At 53.9% G+C, this 20304-nt stretch overlaps 1 protein-coding gene and 1 long non-coding RNA gene across 6 annotated transcripts in view; one reads left to right on the top strand and one right to left on the bottom strand.

The window, feature by feature from the left end:
- Nucleotides 1-19864, top strand: part of LOC115943668 (uncharacterized) — a 31161-nt gene extending 11297 nt beyond the window's left edge. Inside the window, exons 3-5 of one of the 3 annotated variants that reach the window (XR_014148752.1) lie at nt 2973-3130; nt 5453-5599; nt 19592-19864. This is a non-coding gene — a long non-coding RNA (uncharacterized LOC115943668). Of the gene's footprint in view, nt 1-2972; nt 3131-5452; nt 5600-5992; nt 11639-19591 lie in introns of those variants that run through there. The other 2 variants (XR_014148751.1, XR_014148753.1) reach the window with 2 other exon arrangements.
- PCSK6 (proprotein convertase subtilisin/kexin type 6) overlaps nt 1-20304 on the bottom strand; it is a 167102-nt gene that overhangs the window by 2659 nt on the left and 144139 nt on the right. For all 3 annotated transcript variants that reach the window (XM_081831543.1, XM_081831544.1, XM_081831545.1), the window contains 5 exons: nt 16730-16832; nt 15596-15792; nt 13920-14007; nt 10267-10370; nt 5041-5170 (listed from right to left, as the gene is read on the bottom strand). In XM_081831543.1, coding sequence (XP_081687669.1) covers nt 5041-5170; nt 10267-10370; nt 13920-14007; nt 15596-15792; nt 16730-16832 — 622 coding nt within the window. The remainder of the gene's footprint in view (nt 1-5040; nt 5171-10266; nt 10371-13919; nt 14008-15595; nt 15793-16729; nt 16833-20304) is intronic.

Raw genomic sequence — 20304 nt, 5'->3', positions numbered from 1 at the left:
ACTGCACTATTGCCCGGGGGGGGGGGCGGGGCGTGCAGTCGGTCACGGCCAGTCGGCAGGAGCCTGCTCGTGGTGGGGGGTTGATGGGCCCAGGTCCCGGTGGCCCAGACTCCCTGTGGCTCACCTGGACACCTTCTTGGACACTGTGGCACCCACCCCACAGCTGGCTCCTCAAGCAGCATCAGCACATGCACCCCTGGGCAGCTGCCCACCTCGGACGGCCATAGGGTTGGCACTCAGGGACAGGCATATGGCAAACCCGTTCCCGGAGCGGGCCTGGGGGACCGCTGCGGCCCAGGAGGCTGAGCGTCCCTCACAGTGAAGCCGACCTCCCCGCAGGGCCGCCGGGCAGGGGGAGGCTCTTCCAGTTCCTACCCCAGAGATGGAACCCGGGGCTCTTTCTAATGCAGAGTTCCGTGACCCCGGGGGAGGGCTGGCACACGGCGGCCCGCAAGCCACATCCAGCAGCTGCACTGCAACAGTCACCCGCTCATCTATACATCAGCTGTGGCTGCTTCCGCCGTGGCAGAACCGAACGGCTGTGACGGAGACCACAGGGCCTGCCGAGCCCAAACTACTGGTCACCAGGCCCTCTACAGCAAGAGCCGACCGTCCCTGCCCCAGGGCCTGCAGCAGCACCTGCTGCCTTTTCTGAGTCCAGCTCCTAGTGACTGGGTCTCCCGGCGCCCCAGCCTGCCGCCCACCTTCTCCGCGGAGGCCCGCCGCCGGTGGAACCGCCCCGGAGGCGGAGCTCAGGCCGGTGGGCGGGGCATCCGGAGCTCGAGCCTGGCTCCCGCCCCTCGGCCCTGCGCGGCCCGGTCTTTGCTGAGGACACATGCCACCTGCCCAGTCGGCGATCAGATGCCATCAACGAGGCTCCTGTAGGCCTCTCCCCGAAGCAGCCTTGGCTTCTGATTGCACCTTTGATTCTGCCTGCGTGGAGCCCCTGGTGGGTCACGCCCTCGGCCCGGATGAGAGGTGGGCTTTGTTCTTCTGGTGCAGGAGGGCCCCCACGCTGGAGTTCAGGCCCGCAGTCTGTATTCCTAAATGGGTGAATCCCGAAGGCAAACCTGCCCTTCTGATGTCCTCCTCCGAGAGCAAGAGCTTGGCCACCGCCCCCCACAGACAACCTGGAGGGGAGGGCGGGGCCTGCTCGGTGGGACCCTGTTTCTATGCACTTTGGGGAAGCCGCTAGGGTCTGGCCCCCGTCCTGCTGCGCCTTGGGGGTGGCCCAGCCACAGACCCGATGCCACAGCACAAGGGATGACTCCCCCTGGGGATTCCTGGCTTCTTTTACCACCACCCCTGTAGGACCAGAACCAGGGCCTCACCTCACTCTTCAATGGGGGATCAGTCCTCTCAAAGGCCTGGGGCCAGCACTCCCAGGCTGTGGCTGAGGGCTGCTTCAACATAATGGTGAGTGGCGCAGGCTAAGGTAGAGGAATCCACCTGCTTGGATTTGGAGAAGTAAGCCTTCTTCCACCAAGCTCAGGGGTCTCCCTGCCAGCCCCAAGTGGGAACGCAGGTGGGTCAGTCTTCTATGGCTGTGTAACAAACTACCACAAACCTGGCAGCTTAACACAACCCCATTCAGTATCTCCCAGCTCTGCAGGCAGAGAATCCTGGGCAGGCTCCGAGCAGCTCCCGGCTTGGGGGCTCACAAGGCCCAGGTCAAGGAGTCGGCTAGCCTGGGTTTGGATGTGGAGGTCCCAGCTCAGGGGAAGAATCCAGCATCATGCTGTTACCGGGGAGGGATGATGCCCCTCCAGGTTACCCCCCACCCCCCGCCATCACCACCACCAACTGCCTTGAGGTCCCTGCTTCTCTGAAAGACCCTCTTGGCTCCCTTCTGCCCCGCAGGTAGTCCTCTTAGGCAGGGGGCTTTCAAACACCTCTGGTTCTGTCACTTTCTATGATACCGACTTCCCCCACAAAACACCATGGCAGCTTTGCCCTGGCAAACTCTGGAAGTGGGCCTGCCCACTGTAGCCCCTCTTCCCTTCTTCCCCGCTCCACTGTGGGGGCCAGGTCCTCTTCCTTCCTTTCGCCTTTAGGCTGTTCCGGGTGAGAGTCAGCTCGTCTTATCACACTTCAGTCTGAGCACAGAACAAAGCCGAAGGCAGGCCTGAAGTCTGCCCCACTGATCACCCGTGAGGGGCGGAGGGAGCAGAGGACAGTGGGGAGGCCTGGGGGCATGAGAGGCTAACCACCCCTCAGGCACGTACCCCACCGAATTGCTGTCTTCAGAGAGGTCCTTGCTTGCTCCTCTGGGTCCTCTTACTAAGCCTTGGGGGTGTCCAGTGACTCTTGAGATCTTTATCATGGACTCTTTCCACTTTGGGCCTCATTTTGCGGGTCTTCTTGGCATCCTGGTTGCCAACCCAGCAGGCCTGATTCCTGGCCTGGCTTTTCTACGGAGCTGTCCCAGACCCACCAGCCAGGGCTAGCCACAGCACCATGCAGCATCCTGGGGCCTGGAGGAGGCCAAACCCTAAAAGCTGCACAACCAAGCAGCCCAAGTCTATTCTTCCTTCAGGAGGAATCCACATGGAAGGGGTCTTCGGAGCCAGGGGACTCTACAGATGGAAGCTTCCCAAAAGGCAGGCATTTCACCACCTCAGCGCCTTGTGTGGGGCTCCTCCTGGGTGTGTATCTCCCAGATCTGCCCCAGAGAGCCCCAGCACTGGACTCCCCTCCAGGCCTGAAAGCTTTCCTTCCTGTCGAAATAAGCACCCAGAAGCTGCTATCCCCTGATGTCAAGGAGGGGCTTGGGGGGCTGCCTACCTCCCGCCTCCTGGGCTGGGGAGGCCATAGTTTCTGGGTGCCCCACGGGGGGCCGGTGGCCACACTCATGGGGATGCCCAGCATCCTGTGGGATCCTGCGCATCTGATGAATGAAAGTGATTATCACTGTTTAATTCCACATTCTCCCCGGGCTGCCGTACTTAGTGTAATTACCCTTGAACCAGCAGGCTCTTTAAAATGAAAGGCTTACTTCAGACACCCACGCCGAGGACCCTACACAGGACTCAGCAAAGCTGGATGAAGGTGGCAAGTTTCCTATTTCAAATCAGCTCAAAAGAGGGGGCTGACTCCTGCCCAGATACATAATCCCTCCGGACCTTCTTTGGTGAGTCAAAAAAGTACAAGGACTTGGTGGTCTCTCAGTGGCTGACTGTAAGGTTTTTTTTGTTTGCTTTTTTTAAGATTTTATTTACGGGGCACCTGGGTGGCTCAGTCGTTAAGCATCTGCCTTCGGCTCAGGTCATGATCCCAGTGTCCTGGGATCAAGGCCCACATCGGGCTCCCTGCTCAGTGGGGAGTCTGCTTCTCCCTCTGCCACTCCCCCTGCTTGTGTTCCCTCTCTCGCTGTGTCCCTCTCTGTCAAATAAATAAATAAAATCTTTATTTACTTATTTGACAGAGAGAGAGAGAGAGCACAAGCAGGGGGAGTGGCAGGCAGACAGAGAGGGAGAATCAGGCTTCCTGCTGAGCAGAGAGCCCAATGCGGGGCTTGATCCCAGGACCCCAGAACCATGACCCGAGCCAAAGGCAGACGCCTAACTGACTGAGCCACCCAGGCGCCCAACTTATTTTTGTTTTAAGAGAATAAATTAGAACCCAGAGCAGTTCTCAAACACAGCCTGGGGAGGCAACCCCACTGTGTGTCCCCATCTGTGAGCCGGAAAGACAGGGCAAGGTCTCCCCAACCCTGCCGTAGTATGCGTCTCCAGGGTTCCCTAGTTTTGAGTTTATTTCAAAGGGAAGGCCCCTCCTCCACCCCCATCATCCTTATTATCCAGTCCACCTTGCACCACCTCATTATTGCTCTCACCCTGAATAAGACGGGCTGCCCTGCCTGTCCTGGGATCTAAGTTATGAAGTCCAGAGGAAAGGCAGTAACTATTCAGCAAGACAAGAGGACACCCAAGCAAACGGCTTCTTCTTCCACGGCTCATGTCCAATGAGAAAGAGAAGGAAAACTACAGGGCTGGAAGCCACCAAACAAGAATGGTGCATAACGCAGACACATATGGAAAGGAGAGTGAGAGGGGTTACAGTCCAGGTTCACTGACTGCATAGGGAATGGTTTTACAATGAGGACATTGAACCTAAATTTTCTCTAATGTAAAATGAAAAACAACAACAACAACAACAACAAAACCAACCACACGGTTTCCTTAATTACCCCCAGTGTGAATGCATCCTGGGCTGTGGCACAGAGGGGAGCTCCCGGGGAGTCTGCCACAGGGGTGTGAGTACCACCAGGCAGGCACCTTGTTATTCTACTTCCTGCCCCGACCCAGCTACAGAGCACCCGGCACTCAAAACTCATTAAATGAACAAAGGAATGAAAGCCACCAGCAAACTTGTGACCTTGGCAATCACCAGCTACAGGGGACCCCTCTGCTCTAAATGGGTTCCGGTACCCCACCATACCTACGGCACCCTCTACAGTGCTGTGATGTGGCACCCTCCCCCAGCCCCAGGGAAGAGGCCACCAGACTTGGCCCTCTGGCTGCTACTTCACTTGCACAGACAACCACCATTCCTGGCAATCCTTTTTTTTTTTTTTTAAGATTTATTTATTTCTTTTAAAGATTTATTTATTTATTTGTCAGAGAGAGAGAGAGAGAGAGAATGCACAAGCAGGGGGAGTGGCAGGCAGAGGGAGAAGCAGCCTCCCCGCTGAGCAAGGAGCCCGATGTGGGACTCGATCCCAGGACCCTGGGATCATGACCTGAGCCGAAGGCAGATGCCTGACAACTGAGCCACCCAGGTGCCCCAAGATTTATTTATTTATTTGAGAGACAGAGAGAGAGCATGAGCAGGGGGAGGGGGAGAGGGAGAGAGAGCATCTCAAGCAGACTCTCTGCTGAGCATGGAGCCCGACGTGGGGCTCGATCTCACGACCCTGAGATCACGACCTGAGCCGAAATCAAGAGTAGGCCGCTTAACCGACTGAGCCACCCAGGTGCCCCATCCATTCCCCAGCAATCTTGGTCTGAGCCAGGAAGACCATCTGAAAGGATTGCGTACCTTCGGCACACTTTGTGGGGCAAGCCCGTCATCTCCTCTGGGTAGAAACCTTCGCCACAGGCTGACACACATTTCCAGTCTTGGAAGTGCAAGTTTGCCGCACAGTGAATACATTCTTCTCTGCTGGGCCCTGGGGGGTGTGGGACAGAAGCAGATGTCAGGGACCGCCCGCCTGTGACCACGTTCCAGGCCTGCCACAGTGCCCTGGAGATCTGGAGTACGGTCCGGATGCCCCACGTCCACCACCGCAGCTGGGGTTCCCAGGTGCCCACCCTCTGTCTGCACCAGGCCATCTTCACCCACGTCCCCATTTCACAGGGAGGGATGTGGAGGCATGAGCCAGGCTCAGCATACTTCCCACTGCCTGTGCCATGTCTGATGGCCCTGAGTCCAAGTATTTCCTTGCCAACAGGCCTCGGTCCTACTGCTTTTTGCTGGAGGCAGCCCCGTGTGGCCTGGGGGCCTTGAAATGTGCTGCACCAAACTGAGACGTGCGGGAAATGCAGAATCCATAACAAACTGGATTCCAAACACGTAGCATAAAAACAGAATGAAAAAGGTAAGGTTGTTTTTTGTTTGCTTGGTTTTCTTTTTCTTTTTCTTTTTCTATATTCATAGAAATTCTTTTTTTTTTTTTTAAAGATTTTATTTATTTATTCATGAGAGATAGAGAGAGAGAGGCAGAGGGAGAAGCAGGCTCCCCGCGGAGCAGGGAGCCCGATGCAGGACTCGATCCCAGGACCCTGGGATCATGACCTGAGCCGAAGGCAGACGCTTAACCGACTGAGCCACCCAGGCGTCCCTATATTCATAGAAATTCTATATTGAAATGATACTCATTCTATATTGATTCTATTCATTCTATATTCATTCTATATTGAAATGATAATATTTTAGGTACACTGGGTTAAATAAGCTATGTTATTATCCTTATTTCTGCCTGTTCCTCTAGGAAATTTAACATCGTATCAACGGCTCACGTTTGCAGCTCGTATATTTCTTTGGGACAGATCACCTTGTAGGATGTGGGAAAAGCAAAGGTAGAGACTTGGGGGGGGATGGTGTGGGCAGGAAGTCCGTGTGGACAACCAGGCCATTTTTGACAACAGAGAACAAACAACTAAGGGCTTATGGAGTGGGGAATGGCAACCCCAAGAGACAAAGCTCAGAAGGAAGGACCAAGAGGGAGAACCTGCAGTTCAACCAAGTGGACTCATCAGCCTGCGGCAGATGTTGGTCTAGAATGAAGAAACTGCTATCCATCTGTCCATTTGTTCATTCACTCACTTAACAAGCAGTACGCACAGGAGTCTACTCTGCCAAATGTCGCTGAGAAGCACCTGATGGGGTGTCAGAGACAGCAAGGTGGCCACTGGCTGATAGCTTAGGGGGTTGAACATGGGGAAGAAGTCATCTTAGATGCGTATGGTGACCACAGACCCTTGTTAAACTTCTTCCTTTAATTCCACTGCGGTCTTTGGTTGAGGCCTGGCAGCTAAGGCAGTGATCTTGGGCTCTTTTCCTGGAGTAGCTTCTGGACTTAGAAGGGGCCTCTTGGCTGTGTGAAGGGAAAACCCCCTTACAGACAGGGGTCTGCAGGGTGGTCCCACCAGCCCCAAGGCTCAGTGCTCTGGCAGCTGGTTTCATCTCTCAGAACCACAACTTTAGGCCTGAAAGGGAATTCTGAGCTCATCCAGCATTGTGAGTGGGATGCAGAAGCAGGAACCCTTAGGGGTCAAGGGCCTCCATAATGAACAACTGCCTACCCACCCATAGTGCCCATGTGGGATGTCCTCCTTCCTTCACCGCAATGCCCCACAAACGCGTAGGGTTTCTGTCCAGTTACGTTATGTCATTGTAGATGGAAGACTGCTCCTGTGCTTTGGCCACCCCCCACCCCCATCATTTATCTCCAGGGAGCATTCGGCATTGGCCACTTGGCCCTTGGAAGCCCAGGGCCTCAGGAGCTGTGCGGTCTCTGTGGCTGTCCCTGCTGGGGGCCTCCCCTGCTGAACCCTGTTACCCACATTCTCCTGCCTCGGTCACTAGGGTCCTTAGTGCCTAAAGAGCTTCTGTGGTGGGAAAGAACCCCCGTTTGTGTTTGTATGGTTGACCCTTGACCAACACGGATTGGGGCCCCAACCCCTCATGATGTCAAAAATCTGCATATAACTTTGGATTCCCCCAAAACTTAACTACTAAGAGCCTACTGTTGGCTAGAAGCCTTTCTGATAACATAAACAGTCAATTACCACATATTGTGTGTTATACGTATTATATACTGCATTCTTAGAATAGAGTCAGCTAGAGAAAAGAAAATGGTTAAGAAAATCATAAGGAAAAGAAAATACATTTACTCTACTGTATTTACTGAAAAAAATCAATGTCTAAGTGGACCCGCGCAGGTCAAACCCACGTCGTTCAAGGGTCAATTGTATTTATTTTTAAAAGTTCAATTTACTAAACTTGAAAGTGGACGAAGCACATTCAGCTGGGGAAGAGGAGAAAGTTCTGGAAACGGATGGTGGTGAGGTACAATGTGAATGACTTAATGCCACTGAAATGTACACTTAAAAACAGTTAAGATGGCAAAATGATGATAGGGATATTTTGCCGCAACAAAAAAAGCTGATTAAACACAAATTTTCAGGACCAACTATTTTCACAATTACCACAATCTATGAACTTGAGAACCCAAAGTCTCTTAAGGATTCTATTAAGTCACAAGTCTTTACAGGCTTCAGATACTTGCAAAGCATCCACAGATCCTAACACTAAGAGCAAAATGGGGTTTGCTTACTCGGGACCCAATACATCATTTGTGAGGCCTACTACAAAGTGAACACGTGAGGTCCTTGTTCCAAATGCAGGAAAAATGTGCTATTAAGGGTACTAACATATAACGTGCTTTCCTTGCTTCTGCAATCTCTCTCTCCAGCTGTCTTGGAGCTTTTATCTGCTATTTCATGCCCTTCTCCCTTGGGCAGAGGCCTGAGGAAGGGATGCCCATGGGCGAGGGCTGACCGTCACACAGGCCTGGGTCACCGCCACTCAACTCGTCATGCATATGCTTTACCAGCTGCACAGTCCTGACCAGTGTGCCATGCCCCAGCTGGGGACAAGTTGAGCCAGGCACCTCCCCGTCCCACGGGTCCTCTACAGCAACCCACAGCTGTCAAGCAACCCCAAGGGGTCACATCCTCTATACCAGGACTTTGGGTATCTGGACCAGGATAGGCAAGAGGCTTGTCCAAATGCCCTGGGGCACTGCCAGCCCCGGGTGGAGACAGATGCCACCATGTCCCACCCTGCACTTGTCCCCGACCACCACCCTGCCCATGACCATACCCCTGTATCGGTGATGGGCAGCAGTGATCACTGAGTTGGGGCAGGGAGGGGAAGGCTAGGTGGGTGGGCCTGGGGCTTCCAGGGGCTGGGGAGCTGACAGCTAAGAACAGCAGCTTCTGACGCAGACTCACATCTGACACGGAGCAAAAAACCTCCAGGCAACTCAGAGCAGAGAAGTCGGTCCTCTCCCGAGGAAGCTGCCAGGGAGTGGATGCGTGCATGTCAGGAGCTCAGAAGGAAGCCAGGCAGGCGGGCACATGGAGGAAGGGAGACACCCCCCATCCCCCCCCAGACAGCCCAGCCCCGCACGCCCTTGAATTAAATGCCTGAAGTGACAGAAAAGTCACTGGGTTGAGATAAGAGAAACTAGGAGCATCTCTATAAAGCTGTCTGCCAACAGGCAGCCTGGGGCCGCAGAGAAAGAAAAGTAAATTGAATTATTGAAACCAAAAGCAGTGTAAAGGCACATTTCTGAATTTTATGGATACGGTGACTCTGAAATTTAAATAACTGACATCGGCGATGCTCCTTAATCAACCTGGGCTAAACAAGGGGACAAAGAAAACAAAGAATAAGAATGAGAGCAAAAAAATAAGAGGGCAAATGGCTAGGAAAAACAGCTCAACTGCCAGGGGTGGAGAACGCTTCCAAATGCTGAGCTCCCGCTACGATGGGGTTGTCCCTGGAAGGGTGTCCCAGGAATGCACATCCCCTGCAGGCTTCTGGGCTGCCGGCCCTGGCCACAGCCTCGCTTCCTGTCCACACCTGGAAAGCACAGCTGATGCCCACATGGGGCTCACGTGAGGGTCAGGAGGAGAAGACTTAACCTATAGTGTATCCGAGCCCACAAAACTCATGATGCACTTCAACATCTAGTGCAAATAACTCTGCAACAGGAAACCGCATAAAACGAGCACATTCTCTGCTCTTCTGCATAAAAACAGTGCCTGGGAGACATCTGTGCTATCATCTTTGTGGGGAATTACAATACACATAAAACCGTTTATAGAAGCCTTTTCTTCTTTGAATAAAATGTTCAAAATAAGGGAAGCTAGGTACAAAGAAGGAAGGCTATGTTTTTTAGAGAGCCTCCTTGGCTTCACCACCGGAATCTGCCCCCACCTCTCGGAAGCTTTATATTCTTGCCTTTCTGCGGGGAGGGCTGAGCTCCAGGCAAAAGCAGCTCCTGAGCAGTTCGCTTCCCTCCGCGGCCCCCAGAGCATCCGCCGCCTGGCTGGGCTTCTCATGCCGGGGAAACCCAGGCTGGCTCATTCAAAGTGAGGTCTTATGGTTTTTCTTTATTTTGAATTTTTAAAATTGTGAGGAAAGGAACAGAACATCAAATTTACCGTAGCAACCATTTTTAAGGGTACGGTTCAGTGGCATGAAATACATCTGCACTGGCATGAAGCTGTCCATCACCACCAGCCATCTCCGGAACTTTTTCATCTCCCCACCCAACTGAAACTCTGTCCCCATTAAACACTAATTTCCGGGGCGACTGGGTGGCTCAGTTGGTTAAGCGACTGCCTTCGGCTCAGGTCATGATCCTGGAGTCCCTGGATCGAGTCCCGCATCGGGCTCCCTGCTCGGCGGGGAGTCTGCTTCTCCCTCTGATCCTCCCCCTCTCATGTGCTCTCTCTCTCTCTCAAATAAATAAATAAAATCTTAAAAAAAAATAAACACTAATTTCCCCCTTCCCCCTTCCCCCACTCTGGTGGCCTGGAAGGGCCCCTGTGATTGAATGTTGCAATACCCAGCGAAGCCCAGGGAGTCTTGGGGTCTTCCTGGCTTTGAGACAGTTCGCCCAGAGTCAGTGACCCAGGTTCCAACCGTCGGGCCTAATGAGAGCAAGGCCCCTGCACGTGATGAACTCACCCACACAGGTTTGGCAGGTGTGATGGCATTCCCCACATTTGATTAGCTCAGAATCAAAGTAGGTGCCTGGTTCACAGTCTGGAATGCAGTTGCCCCGTGCAAGGCTGTTGAAAAGAAAAAAAAAAGAAAGCTTGTTTTCATATCCCTTCCAAAATTCTAATGAAATTACGATCCGCTCTCAATCGCCTTTCATGAGAGGGAAGGGAAGTTGCTAAAGCACGGCTCTTTGTGTCACTTGAGGTTCCAAGCTAATGAAAACAGGGAAAGAGTGGTCCTAAGCCAGCTCGAGGCCCAGCAGGAAGGGATGCCCCGGACCCAGAAGCCCCAGGCTCCATCCCCAAATCCCCGGGGCCGAATCCTCGGGCTCTCTCTTGGCTCAGGCTCTCTCTTGGTCTGTGCTGGCTTCTCTTCACCGACATGAACCAAACTGGAAGCCAAACCCCGAGAGGAGAAAGTGAGCTTGTGTGGGTCACCCCTGGAGGCAGGCTGGCTCAGTCCCAGCCCTCCACGAAGTGTGAGCACTGATGACGTGTGAATGGGGGTGGCGGTGGCCAGACAGGTCCGAAAAGCCCGATCCATGCCTGACTCTACCCTGCTTGAAACCTTCGGTACCTCACAACGAACTGGAAATCATGTCCGCTCCTGGGACCTGACGGGTCCCGCCTGATACCGTTCCTTCCTTCCTGTCTCACCCCGTGGGTGCCTACTTCACCTTGCTCACGATGCAGCAGAACCTACAAGTGTGTGGATTCTGGAATCCTCTCTGGAGCTGGACCGCCCATTCCGGGATCCTGCCTTGGCCACTTCCTAGCTGTGCCGCCCCGACCCCGGGTAAGCCAGCATGGGCTGTCCCCTCACCTGTCTCCTCTCCCATGCACTGGGACAAGCATGGCTCCCGCATCGGAAGGCTTGTTTTGAGGACTAAATGAGCAAAGACTCGTGAAACCCTGCAATGGTCATCTGGCACATGGTAGTATGTCTGCTACGAGGATTTCTTCAGTTCGCAAGATTACACTGCGTTTGATGCACACGTCCTAAGCTGTCTGCCACCAGGCACGGGGGACAAGTGCTCTGGCATGTTTGCGAGATCCAGAGAATCCTGCGTTTCGTGGGGAGGTGTCAGGGGGTCTGGAAGCCTCTCCGCATCCACGGCAGGTGCCGGCTCGGGGCTCCGGGGCCACCGAGACTGGCAGTTAAATCCAGTCTTTAGTAACTGATGTTTCCCCTCGAACCCTCTCCAGCATTTATCCCCTAAAGAGATGGATGGCTGCGAGTCAGCAGCTCGGCCGCTCTCACCGCTTTAACGTGACAGCGATGATTTGAAGCCACAGCTTAAAAGGATATTGGGCAATAAAAGGAAGCTTTCTGTGGATTATGGCTGACGATGTTTTCTGAGTTTGCGTGCCTCTCTGCATGCTTGTTGTGCCTGGAACCGCTGCTTCCATCTGGGTGGCTCCTCCTTGGTGGGCATTTTCTGTACGTGACCCTATTCCTGCCCTGAGCAGCTGACGTCCTCTCTCCCACGGGACTCACAGGACCCAGAAACCAGCTCCCTGGGACTCCCCCAGTGCTCCCAAGGCAGGAAACAAGTTCCAGTGTTGGACCCACAGAGCCTTTCCCCTGCCTCCTCCCAACCGCTGACACCTGCCTGGGGTTTGGGAGCCCAGGTGGGAGGTGCCTGTTCGGGGGCCCCCAGCTGTGGCCCCCAGCTCAATGCCACCTTTCCCCTTTGGGGACCTCCTTCCTTGACCACTTCATCCTTCCACTGTTAATCCTGCCTTGTCCAGCCAACAGGTTTACAGGACCACGGGCGTGATGTGTGACTCTGGGAGTCCTGCTTCCCTTGCCTCTCCCCAGACTCCCGGGAGCTTGGGCCGGGGACCCGCTTCTCTCCTCTCCCTGATCTGGAAGAGTAAGGGCAGGCTAAGGGGGACCTCACGAAGGCAGCGTCGTCGCACTTCCTGGGCAAACAGTTTCTCTCCCCAGTGAGTAAAATGGGAGTAATATTATCAATATCCTAGGAGCGCCTGGGTGGCTCAGTTGGCTAAGCGTCTGCCTTCGGCTCAGGTCCTGATCTCAGGGTCTTGGGATCGAGTCCCACGTCACGCCTGCTTCTCCCTCTGCCCCTCCCCCTACTCACACACACACACTCTCTCTCTCTCAAATAAATAAAATCTTAAAAAAAATAATATCTATGTCCTAGGTTGCTGTGAAGATTTATTTTTTTTTAAAGGTTTTATTTATTTATTTGACAGAGAGAGACACAGCGAGAGAGGGAACACAAGCACGGGGAGCGGAGAGGGAGAAGCAGGCTTCCTGCCGAGCAGGGAGCCCGATGTGGGGCTCCATCCCAGTGCGGGGCTTGATCCCAGGACCCTGGGATCATGACCTGAGCCGAAGGCAGATGCTTAATGACTGAGCCACCCAGGCGCCTCGCTGTGAAGATTTAAATGAGGCACTATTTACAAGCATCTGGAAGAAGGGCTTGTAAAATTGTTCTCATCAGTACCTACTCCAAAAACATTCAACTCTACTGGTGAATTTCAGTCCTGGCAGCATCCTCATCATCTGGGAGCCTGTTAGAAATGTAGAGCAGTGGGCTCTGCTCCAAGCCGGCTAGACCAGAATCTGCATTTGAACAGGAGCCCTGGTAATTCCGTGCACACACTGCAGGGGGGAAGCATCTCTCTCAAGGACCCTTCCCTTTCTTCCTTAACATGCGGACCCTGGTTCTAGTCCGTGGACTATGGGAGTGTTCATAGCATAGTTTTGAATAGAATGTTTTCTAAGCTCTAGACAGTAACTTGGAGGAACACGTAATGTTTATCTGGTTGCATTCAATGCAATTTGGTTGTGTTCAATGGGCTAAACAAACATTTCAAAATATTCCAATAAAAATCATTAACCCAGTAAAATGTTTTTAAAGCAGACGTGTCCTGAGCTTGTGGGGAGAGGGAAATCCAGGTATCTAAAAAGCAACCCCAGGAAGCAAGCTCCCAGAGCAGGGAAGGAGATACCGGAGCTGGGAAAAAAGAGAAGGCAGAGACTAGAGAGGGAGGGTGGGCTTCGCAATGCCTCCTGCAATGGGAGGGGCACGGGAGTGGATGCCCTTCCTGGTGCCTGAAAGCGGGAGCTCCGTTAGAATCCTCACCTTCCCAGCAGCCACTCTGCTTTATATGGTAGGGCTGATTACTGTTTTCACTAGTTCCCCAAGTACTGCATAAAAGGGAGAGATTTTACCTTTCCCCTAACTTTCTATTTTATTTTAAAGATTTTTACTTATTTATTTGGAGAAAGAGAGAGAGGGAACACAAGCAGGCAGAGGGTCAGAGGAATAGGGAGAAGCAGACTCCCCACTGAGTAGGGAGCCCGACGTGGGGCTCGATCCCAGGACCCTGGGATCATGACCTGAGCTGAAGGCAGACGCTTAACCAACTGAGCCACCCAGGGGCCTCCTAACTTTCTGTTTTAAACATCAATCTCCAAGTGGAACTGTGGTTTCTAGACTCAGAATCTTTACCCTGAAGGGCTTTGGGCCTCTGCTTTTATCTTTTAGGAAAAAGTTGCCAAAACTTGGTAAACCAATGACAGAAACAAACAACAAAAAAGCACAAACGCTCTGCCGTTCTTCAGGTCTGAAGGGAGGGTTTTACCTGAATCCTTCTTTACAAACAGTACATTTTTCTGGTTCATCAACGCACTTTTTACAGCTTGGGTGGCATTTAAGGCAATTTTTCTGACCTGGAGAAAAAGATGAGGAGAAGAGGAAGGAGAAGAGGAGATGTGACTCAATCCTGGGCAAAGAAGACTCTGGCATTTCAAAGCGGGGTTGATAGAACAGCTCGTCACTGGTGTCAGCCTCCAGGAGGGATGATAGAGTGATCAAATAGCCAGAGGCCACGTCCAGACCGCAGGCCCACGTGTGGGATCACAGGTCTCTCTCCTCTCCTTTCGGGAGTAAATGAAAGCCCTTACACAACCTTGAGGCTTTGGAGGGGGAACCCTTTCCAGAGGAGACACGCTCTGCTTCTGTTTGTTTCAACCAGAACTGAAACCAATTCCTGGCTGACTGAGCAGAGATTAATCAGGTGTAAGTCTTTATATATACATAAAAAAAAAGTGACAGGGTTGGAGCCTACAAAGGCCTCAGAGCTGCCCACTGGTGCCTTCATAGGGGACCTTATTGAAGACTTGGTAGTTACAAAGACTGAGACATAAATCTAGGACGCCCATCACACCTCCTGGGGAAATGCTGGGTCACAACCCCGCGAGCGTTTGCCTGTTCTTATCTGGTCTTTCCTTCTGGCACCTCATCATCGCCACCTTGCGTCTGGGCCTGGAAGCTCAGGGCTGTTTCTACACCTCCGTGCCTCCTCCTCGGGGCCCCATAGGTGGCCTTACACACAGGCAGCAGCTGTTCAGGGAGGATGCTGGGTCAGTGAGGGTGGCTGATTCTTGCTTTGGAAGCAGGGTGGAGATGAAGGAACCTCCACCAGGAAAACAGGCCTGGCTGGTAGCCCAGGGCAGGTGTTTGCAAAGGCAGTGAAATGCATCTTGCAAGATAATGGGTTTTTCCTCTAAAGAGATTCTGGTTCTTCGGTGGCTTTATGTGTCTTTAAAGATTTCCTGGCTCCTTCTCCACAGGAAGAACTGTAATGCCATCACAGGCTGGATCAATGATCCCTCCTGCATAGCAAGGGCCTCTGTGGGAAGGCTTTGACCTACACAAATCGCCAACGTCAAAATGGTAGCTTCTTTGAACTTGAGAACTATCCTCCATCTGTTTAACCCAGACCCTGTCTTTTGCCTCTTCTGGGGCGAGGTGCGTTGGTGAAACCCTGGCTTGGGGTCCTGAGTCCCAGAGCCCCCCCGCCCCATCCACCCACCTTCGTGGGCCTGGTGGAACGGCAGGACCCCTGGTTTTGCGGCTCTGAGTTCAAGGCCCACCTGTGCCGTTACTAGCTATGGGCTTTGTGCCGCCTCTCAGCTTCGTTTTCTCATCTGCAAGGCCAGGAAAGCATCACCCACATCTTAGGGGTGTGGCCACTACCTGTAAAATGTGCCACAAAGACTAGCCCATCTTTTCTGAGCCCAATTAACACTGGCCCAGAGGCTCCTCTTTGTCTTTAAAGGACTGAAAACCTTCTGCCCATACTTGAATCCCGGTTTCAGCTCCGCAGTGCTTGCTAGGAAGGGCTTTCTCCCAATGTTGACTACCAGGTCCATAAGCTGGTGCCAGATTCCCTGGGGAAATTCTCCCAGGAGAAGGGACCCCAGCCCAGAGAGGGGGGCTGACTCATCATTCCTGGGCACACAGACATGCACTTACTTTCATCAGCATAAAATCCAGCAGGACAGAATGTCACACAGGTGTTCATCTCCTGATGGTGATAGAACCCACGGCGGCAGGACAGGCACTGGATCGGGCTCCTGCCCGAGCAGGTCTCACACCCCTTGTAGCACCGGCGACAGCGTCTTGCTGCTGTGTCCCCAAAGTAGCCCAGGGGGCACATGCTCACACACTTCCTGTGGGATCAGGAGCCACAGAGGACCTTTCCAACCCCGCCCCGCCACCACCCTGGACGCCTGCAGCACTGCTGGGTCCTGCTAAGGCAGGGCTCCTAGCTGGAGAGGAAATTCTAGCTGTCCCTCCACCCCCTAAGTCAGCAAAACTCAGAGGGAAACAAAGGCCCCGGGGTGAAGGTTAAACCATGTATGCCCGTGGACTTGGTGAGCACAGCTGAGAGGTTCCTAAGTACAGCGGAGAGGGGCCGGGACTTGGATAAGAACCTAGGTTGCTTGCCTTTCCAAGTCTCCCCAGAGGGGGCCCTCAATGGCACCTGGATGATGGTATTTGACTTTTGGAATTCGTAGCTCTGCTGTAACCTCACCGCTGGTGCCCTTGGGGAGCTAGTCTCGTGGACAGCGAGTAAAGGCAGCAAGCAGGCTGACTGCCTTTGCACGGCGCAGGGTGAGTGTGGCTGTGTTTGGGAGCTCGGGGACCCCACAAGAGTCACGCCTGTAGCCCCGCGTGGCCGCATGGCTGACTGGACATTCGGGGGTGGGAGCTCCCCAGGCCTGGCCCGTGGGGCTTTTAGAACAGCACCGGCCTCTAAAATGACATCTGTCTCTAGTTCCCAAGCGGTCAGCCTTGGCCTACTCAGTCTGACCCATTTCTGTTTAACAAAATGGCTAGAAGACAGTTTCGGAGCACAGATACCACCTCCGATTTCTCTGTCGTGGGCGTGAATTACTTGTGTGATGAGGACGAGAAGTTACTAAAACTTACACAATTCCCAAATAGTTAATCTCAGTGGAATCTCCTTTTTTGGGAGGGGTATGACATGACTTCATAAGTAGGGCACCAGGCTGCGGGGGTGCTAAGCACACAGCCAGGAACAGGTCACCTTGGTGGTCCTCTGAGGGGCTCCAGGACACGCGATCGGAAGCCGCAGCCCGTTACCTGCTGGTCTTCACGCTCCCCAAGCTGAAGTGGACACAGTTCAAGCATTGGTCTGCTTTGGGTCCATCACAGCCCTTGTCTCCACACTCCGGATGGCACAGACCTTAAAGAAACAAGCATTTCCTTTCACCCATAGAGATGCTTTGTCAACCCACTTCAGTCCCCTAAGAGCCTGTGCTAGGGGCCAGAGGAGCTTCCCGAGAGAGCGGTGGGGCTGCCGGGGCTGGACGGAGCGTCCGCCCCCACGGCAATTTGGCTGCGGCTGAGAGCTGAGCCTGGCCCCGGGCTCCAGCGTCAGAGGGTCTGATGACTCAGATGGCAGCCCAAGGAAGAGGAAAAGAGCCCAAGGTAGGTGGGGACCCACATGCACGAGACGAGCAGCGTGCGATGGCAGGAGAGAGGCCGAGAACACCCTTCCTCAGGGCATTGCCCTGCATCAGGGGTCGTGATCCCGGGACTGGCCATCGCTCCTGATTCCCAGCATGAAGGGCAAAACAACGCAGTATGAGGTGTCAAGGGCATGAGGGAAGCTGCTGCTAGGCAGTGATGATCCGACAGGAATTCAGCAGGAAAGGTGGAGAAGAGGATTCCCTACGTGCAGTGCGGGGGGAACAGGATGGATTTGCAAGCTCAGCACCACGGGGTGCGGCTATCTCTCAGTGGGGACGGGATGGGCCCTTTTCTGCAAACCTTTGCAGCTTCCTTCCCTCGCGGCCTCTGCTGTGGGCCACCCCATCGTCCCCCAAGACCCCCGCAATCCCCACATTCTGACTCTGGGGCCTGCGGTGGAGAGAAATGCGGGGAGCTCGGCGGCCTCCAGCAAGCCTCACTCTTGCGGGGCTGCCCTGCGGGGCTGCCACACGGATGAGCCCATCAGGAAATGTCTAGTGCTCTCAGGCCCGGGTGGGGCAGGGCCACAGGTGTCCCGTTCACCTGGCCTCAAGAACGTGACCACAGCGTGCCGAAGAAGAACAAGCACTGCGGTGGGACCCTCCGCCTGCCTTACCCCTGACCCTGTTCCTCCCGCTCTGGGCAATGGCTCCAGAAAACCTCCCCATGTTGGGGTGGGGGGAGCCCAGCGGGGTATTATGAGGGCTTTTGAGTCTTTAGAAGAAAAAAGCCTTCTGTAAGGTTTGAGTTGTTGGAAGGGGTGGGGAGCGAGTTCAGAAGCAAAGAAGAGGTGATTTGCTGGCCACCAGCATTTCATGGGGATGTGGGCAGAGACAAAAGTCCCCATTCTCTGCTGCCCACAATGGGTCTTTGCTGAGGTGCACAAAGCCCTCTTCATTCGTCCTTAAAGGGCCTGCAGACCTTCCTAGTGTTAGACCCGGTTTATTTTGCTTCCCTCCCCGAAGGTTTACTGTTGTTGATATTTCCAAAGTTTTCATTGTGGGTCCCACTGTGAACCCCTTTCAAGGCTGCGTTCGTCCCGGGGAGCGCGCTGCGCTGGGCTGGGCTGGGCTGGGGAGGGCTCTGGAGTCCGTGCCTCCAGTCTGAGTGCTAGCACTCGGCCTGACGGGCCCAAAGCTTATCACTGAGCCTCCCCTCACCCCCACCCCCTTCCCCAGCTCCAGACTGTTGGGCTATTTTGCAGTCAATTCTCATTTGATTTGAGTCTTGTCCGCCTTATTCCGGGCCATCTATGGGGGACAGCCTCAGAAAGCCTTGCTGCCTGCCACATTGTTTTTAATGACCCACTGCGCTGAAGACACAGAGGATTTGGACTACTGGGCTCTGACCTTCCCACCCAGCCCCTCCTGCAGTGGCCCCGAGGATACATCACCTTAAGGACCACTGCCTTCCATAGTGATCTCTCCCCCAGAAATCTAAGAGAAGCAGCAGGTCTGTCTTGTTTGATAAAGTAAACAATTTCTTCAGTCTTAAGGACATTTTGGGGGGGACAGGGAGGAGAGAGGACAGTTTCCCCACTCTTTCCTGGCACGGGAGACAGGAGCTGCAGGAGGCGGGATCTGGACTAGGGTGTTTATTGCTATATTCAGCACCTAGAAAGGCATTTGGCATAGGGCAGATACCCAATAAACATTTGCTGAGTGGCTCAAGGGTGAGAGAACGGATGAAAGAAGAGTGGGTGGAAATTGGGAAACATCCACAAACAGAAAGTTCTATGATGTCCCAAGAGAGGGATAGCCTTGGGGAAGGCCTGGTTCATGCTGTGTGGACTGGACTTCACCCTCTTGCTCCCTCCCAGGGCCTCTCTGTGGCGGAGAGGTTAGTTAATAACCCAAAGGGAGCCCCGTGCAAGGATGGGGTCCACCCAACAGTGAAGGCAGCAAAACCCAACCGGGCGTCTAGCTAACCAGCCATGTGCAGCCCCCAGTGAACAGCTTGGTAAGACACTGCCCAAGGCAGGACGCTTGGATGAGTATCGATAAGCACCCTCTAGTATGGCTGTCTACTTGAGTTGTCTCAAAAAGCCCAGTATCGAGATTCACCTCTCGAGGAAGTGTTCTCAGATTCAATCTACTTGGCTGGCTGTCTTATCCCACTCACTCCATCACTCCTAAGATTGCTCGTGCTTTTTTCAGAATGCTGTAGCAGCACATTGCCTGGGTGAGCATATATCCCCAAGGCTCCAGATACAAGGGGAGTGTGATTCATGCACTGACGAGCCACGGACTCCCATCTACAGGGTGTTAGAATGATATGGGCTCATTTGAAATCTCTACCTTAAATCTTTTGTGAAGGAAATCCAGGCGTCAAAAAGCCCCACAAAAAATGTTAGAAAGCCACCTGGGAGTTCCAGAAGGCCTTTGTCATCAGGTGGTGATTAGACCAGAATCTGGAGGAACGGGAAGACTTGCTAAGTATCTCCATCTTTCCCCTGCTGTTCATGTTGTCCAGGAAAAGCATGCTAGAACCTCACCGGCAAACCACTGGACATGAGGCGGAATGCAGGGACAGAGGTGGCCGACCGCAGACAGGAGTGCGGACGAGACTAACAGACCCCTTTCACTGCAGGTCTGGTCTTCCCTCCTGACAGCTTGGGACCCGGGCCTCAGCTCTGCCAGGTAGGCGCTGACGGGCCCTAAGTCTGTCACCCGACACGGTCCTGCACTGGACATGGCACGCGTCCTGTGTATCAACTCCCCTGGGCCCATTGAGCTGTCCTGGAACGTGTCCAGGCCAAGGCTTTGGGGGCTCCTGGCTCCCCTCAGTTCTGTGTGGCTGACTACACTGTCCTGAGCCGTCCTCAGCCCACGCACCCTCCCTTCCTGAAGCTTGGGCTTCCCTTCATCCTTGTGACCTTCTGTCCTTCCCTCGAGGCCACTCTCCTAGAGCAGCCTAAGCACCTCCCCGGGGCCTGCCACCATCCTAGCTCCCCAGCCCCACTACCTGGAATCGCCTAGCACAGCCTCCAAGCACCCCCAGACCGGCTGAATCTGCCTCTGGGGTGGGGCTCTTCAACCAAGCATCTGAGGTGGGTCACTGGGGTGGCCTCACTCACTGCCATGCCTGGTGCTCTCCAGTGGCCTCCAGCTCGTGTCCCAGCAGACAGGCCGTCACCACAGGCTCTCCATCTTCAGCACCTCAGCCACTCACGTTTCCCTGGCACC

This window comes from Leptonychotes weddellii, chromosome 9 (genome assembly GCF_054177405.1).
Source record: "Leptonychotes weddellii isolate Sample4059 chromosome 9, ASM5417740v2, whole genome shotgun sequence".
NCBI lineage: Eukaryota > Metazoa > Chordata > Mammalia > Carnivora > Phocidae > Leptonychotes > Leptonychotes weddellii.
The sequence above is the reverse complement of the archived record's forward strand: the minus strand, read 5'-3'. Positions and strand labels throughout refer to the sequence as shown.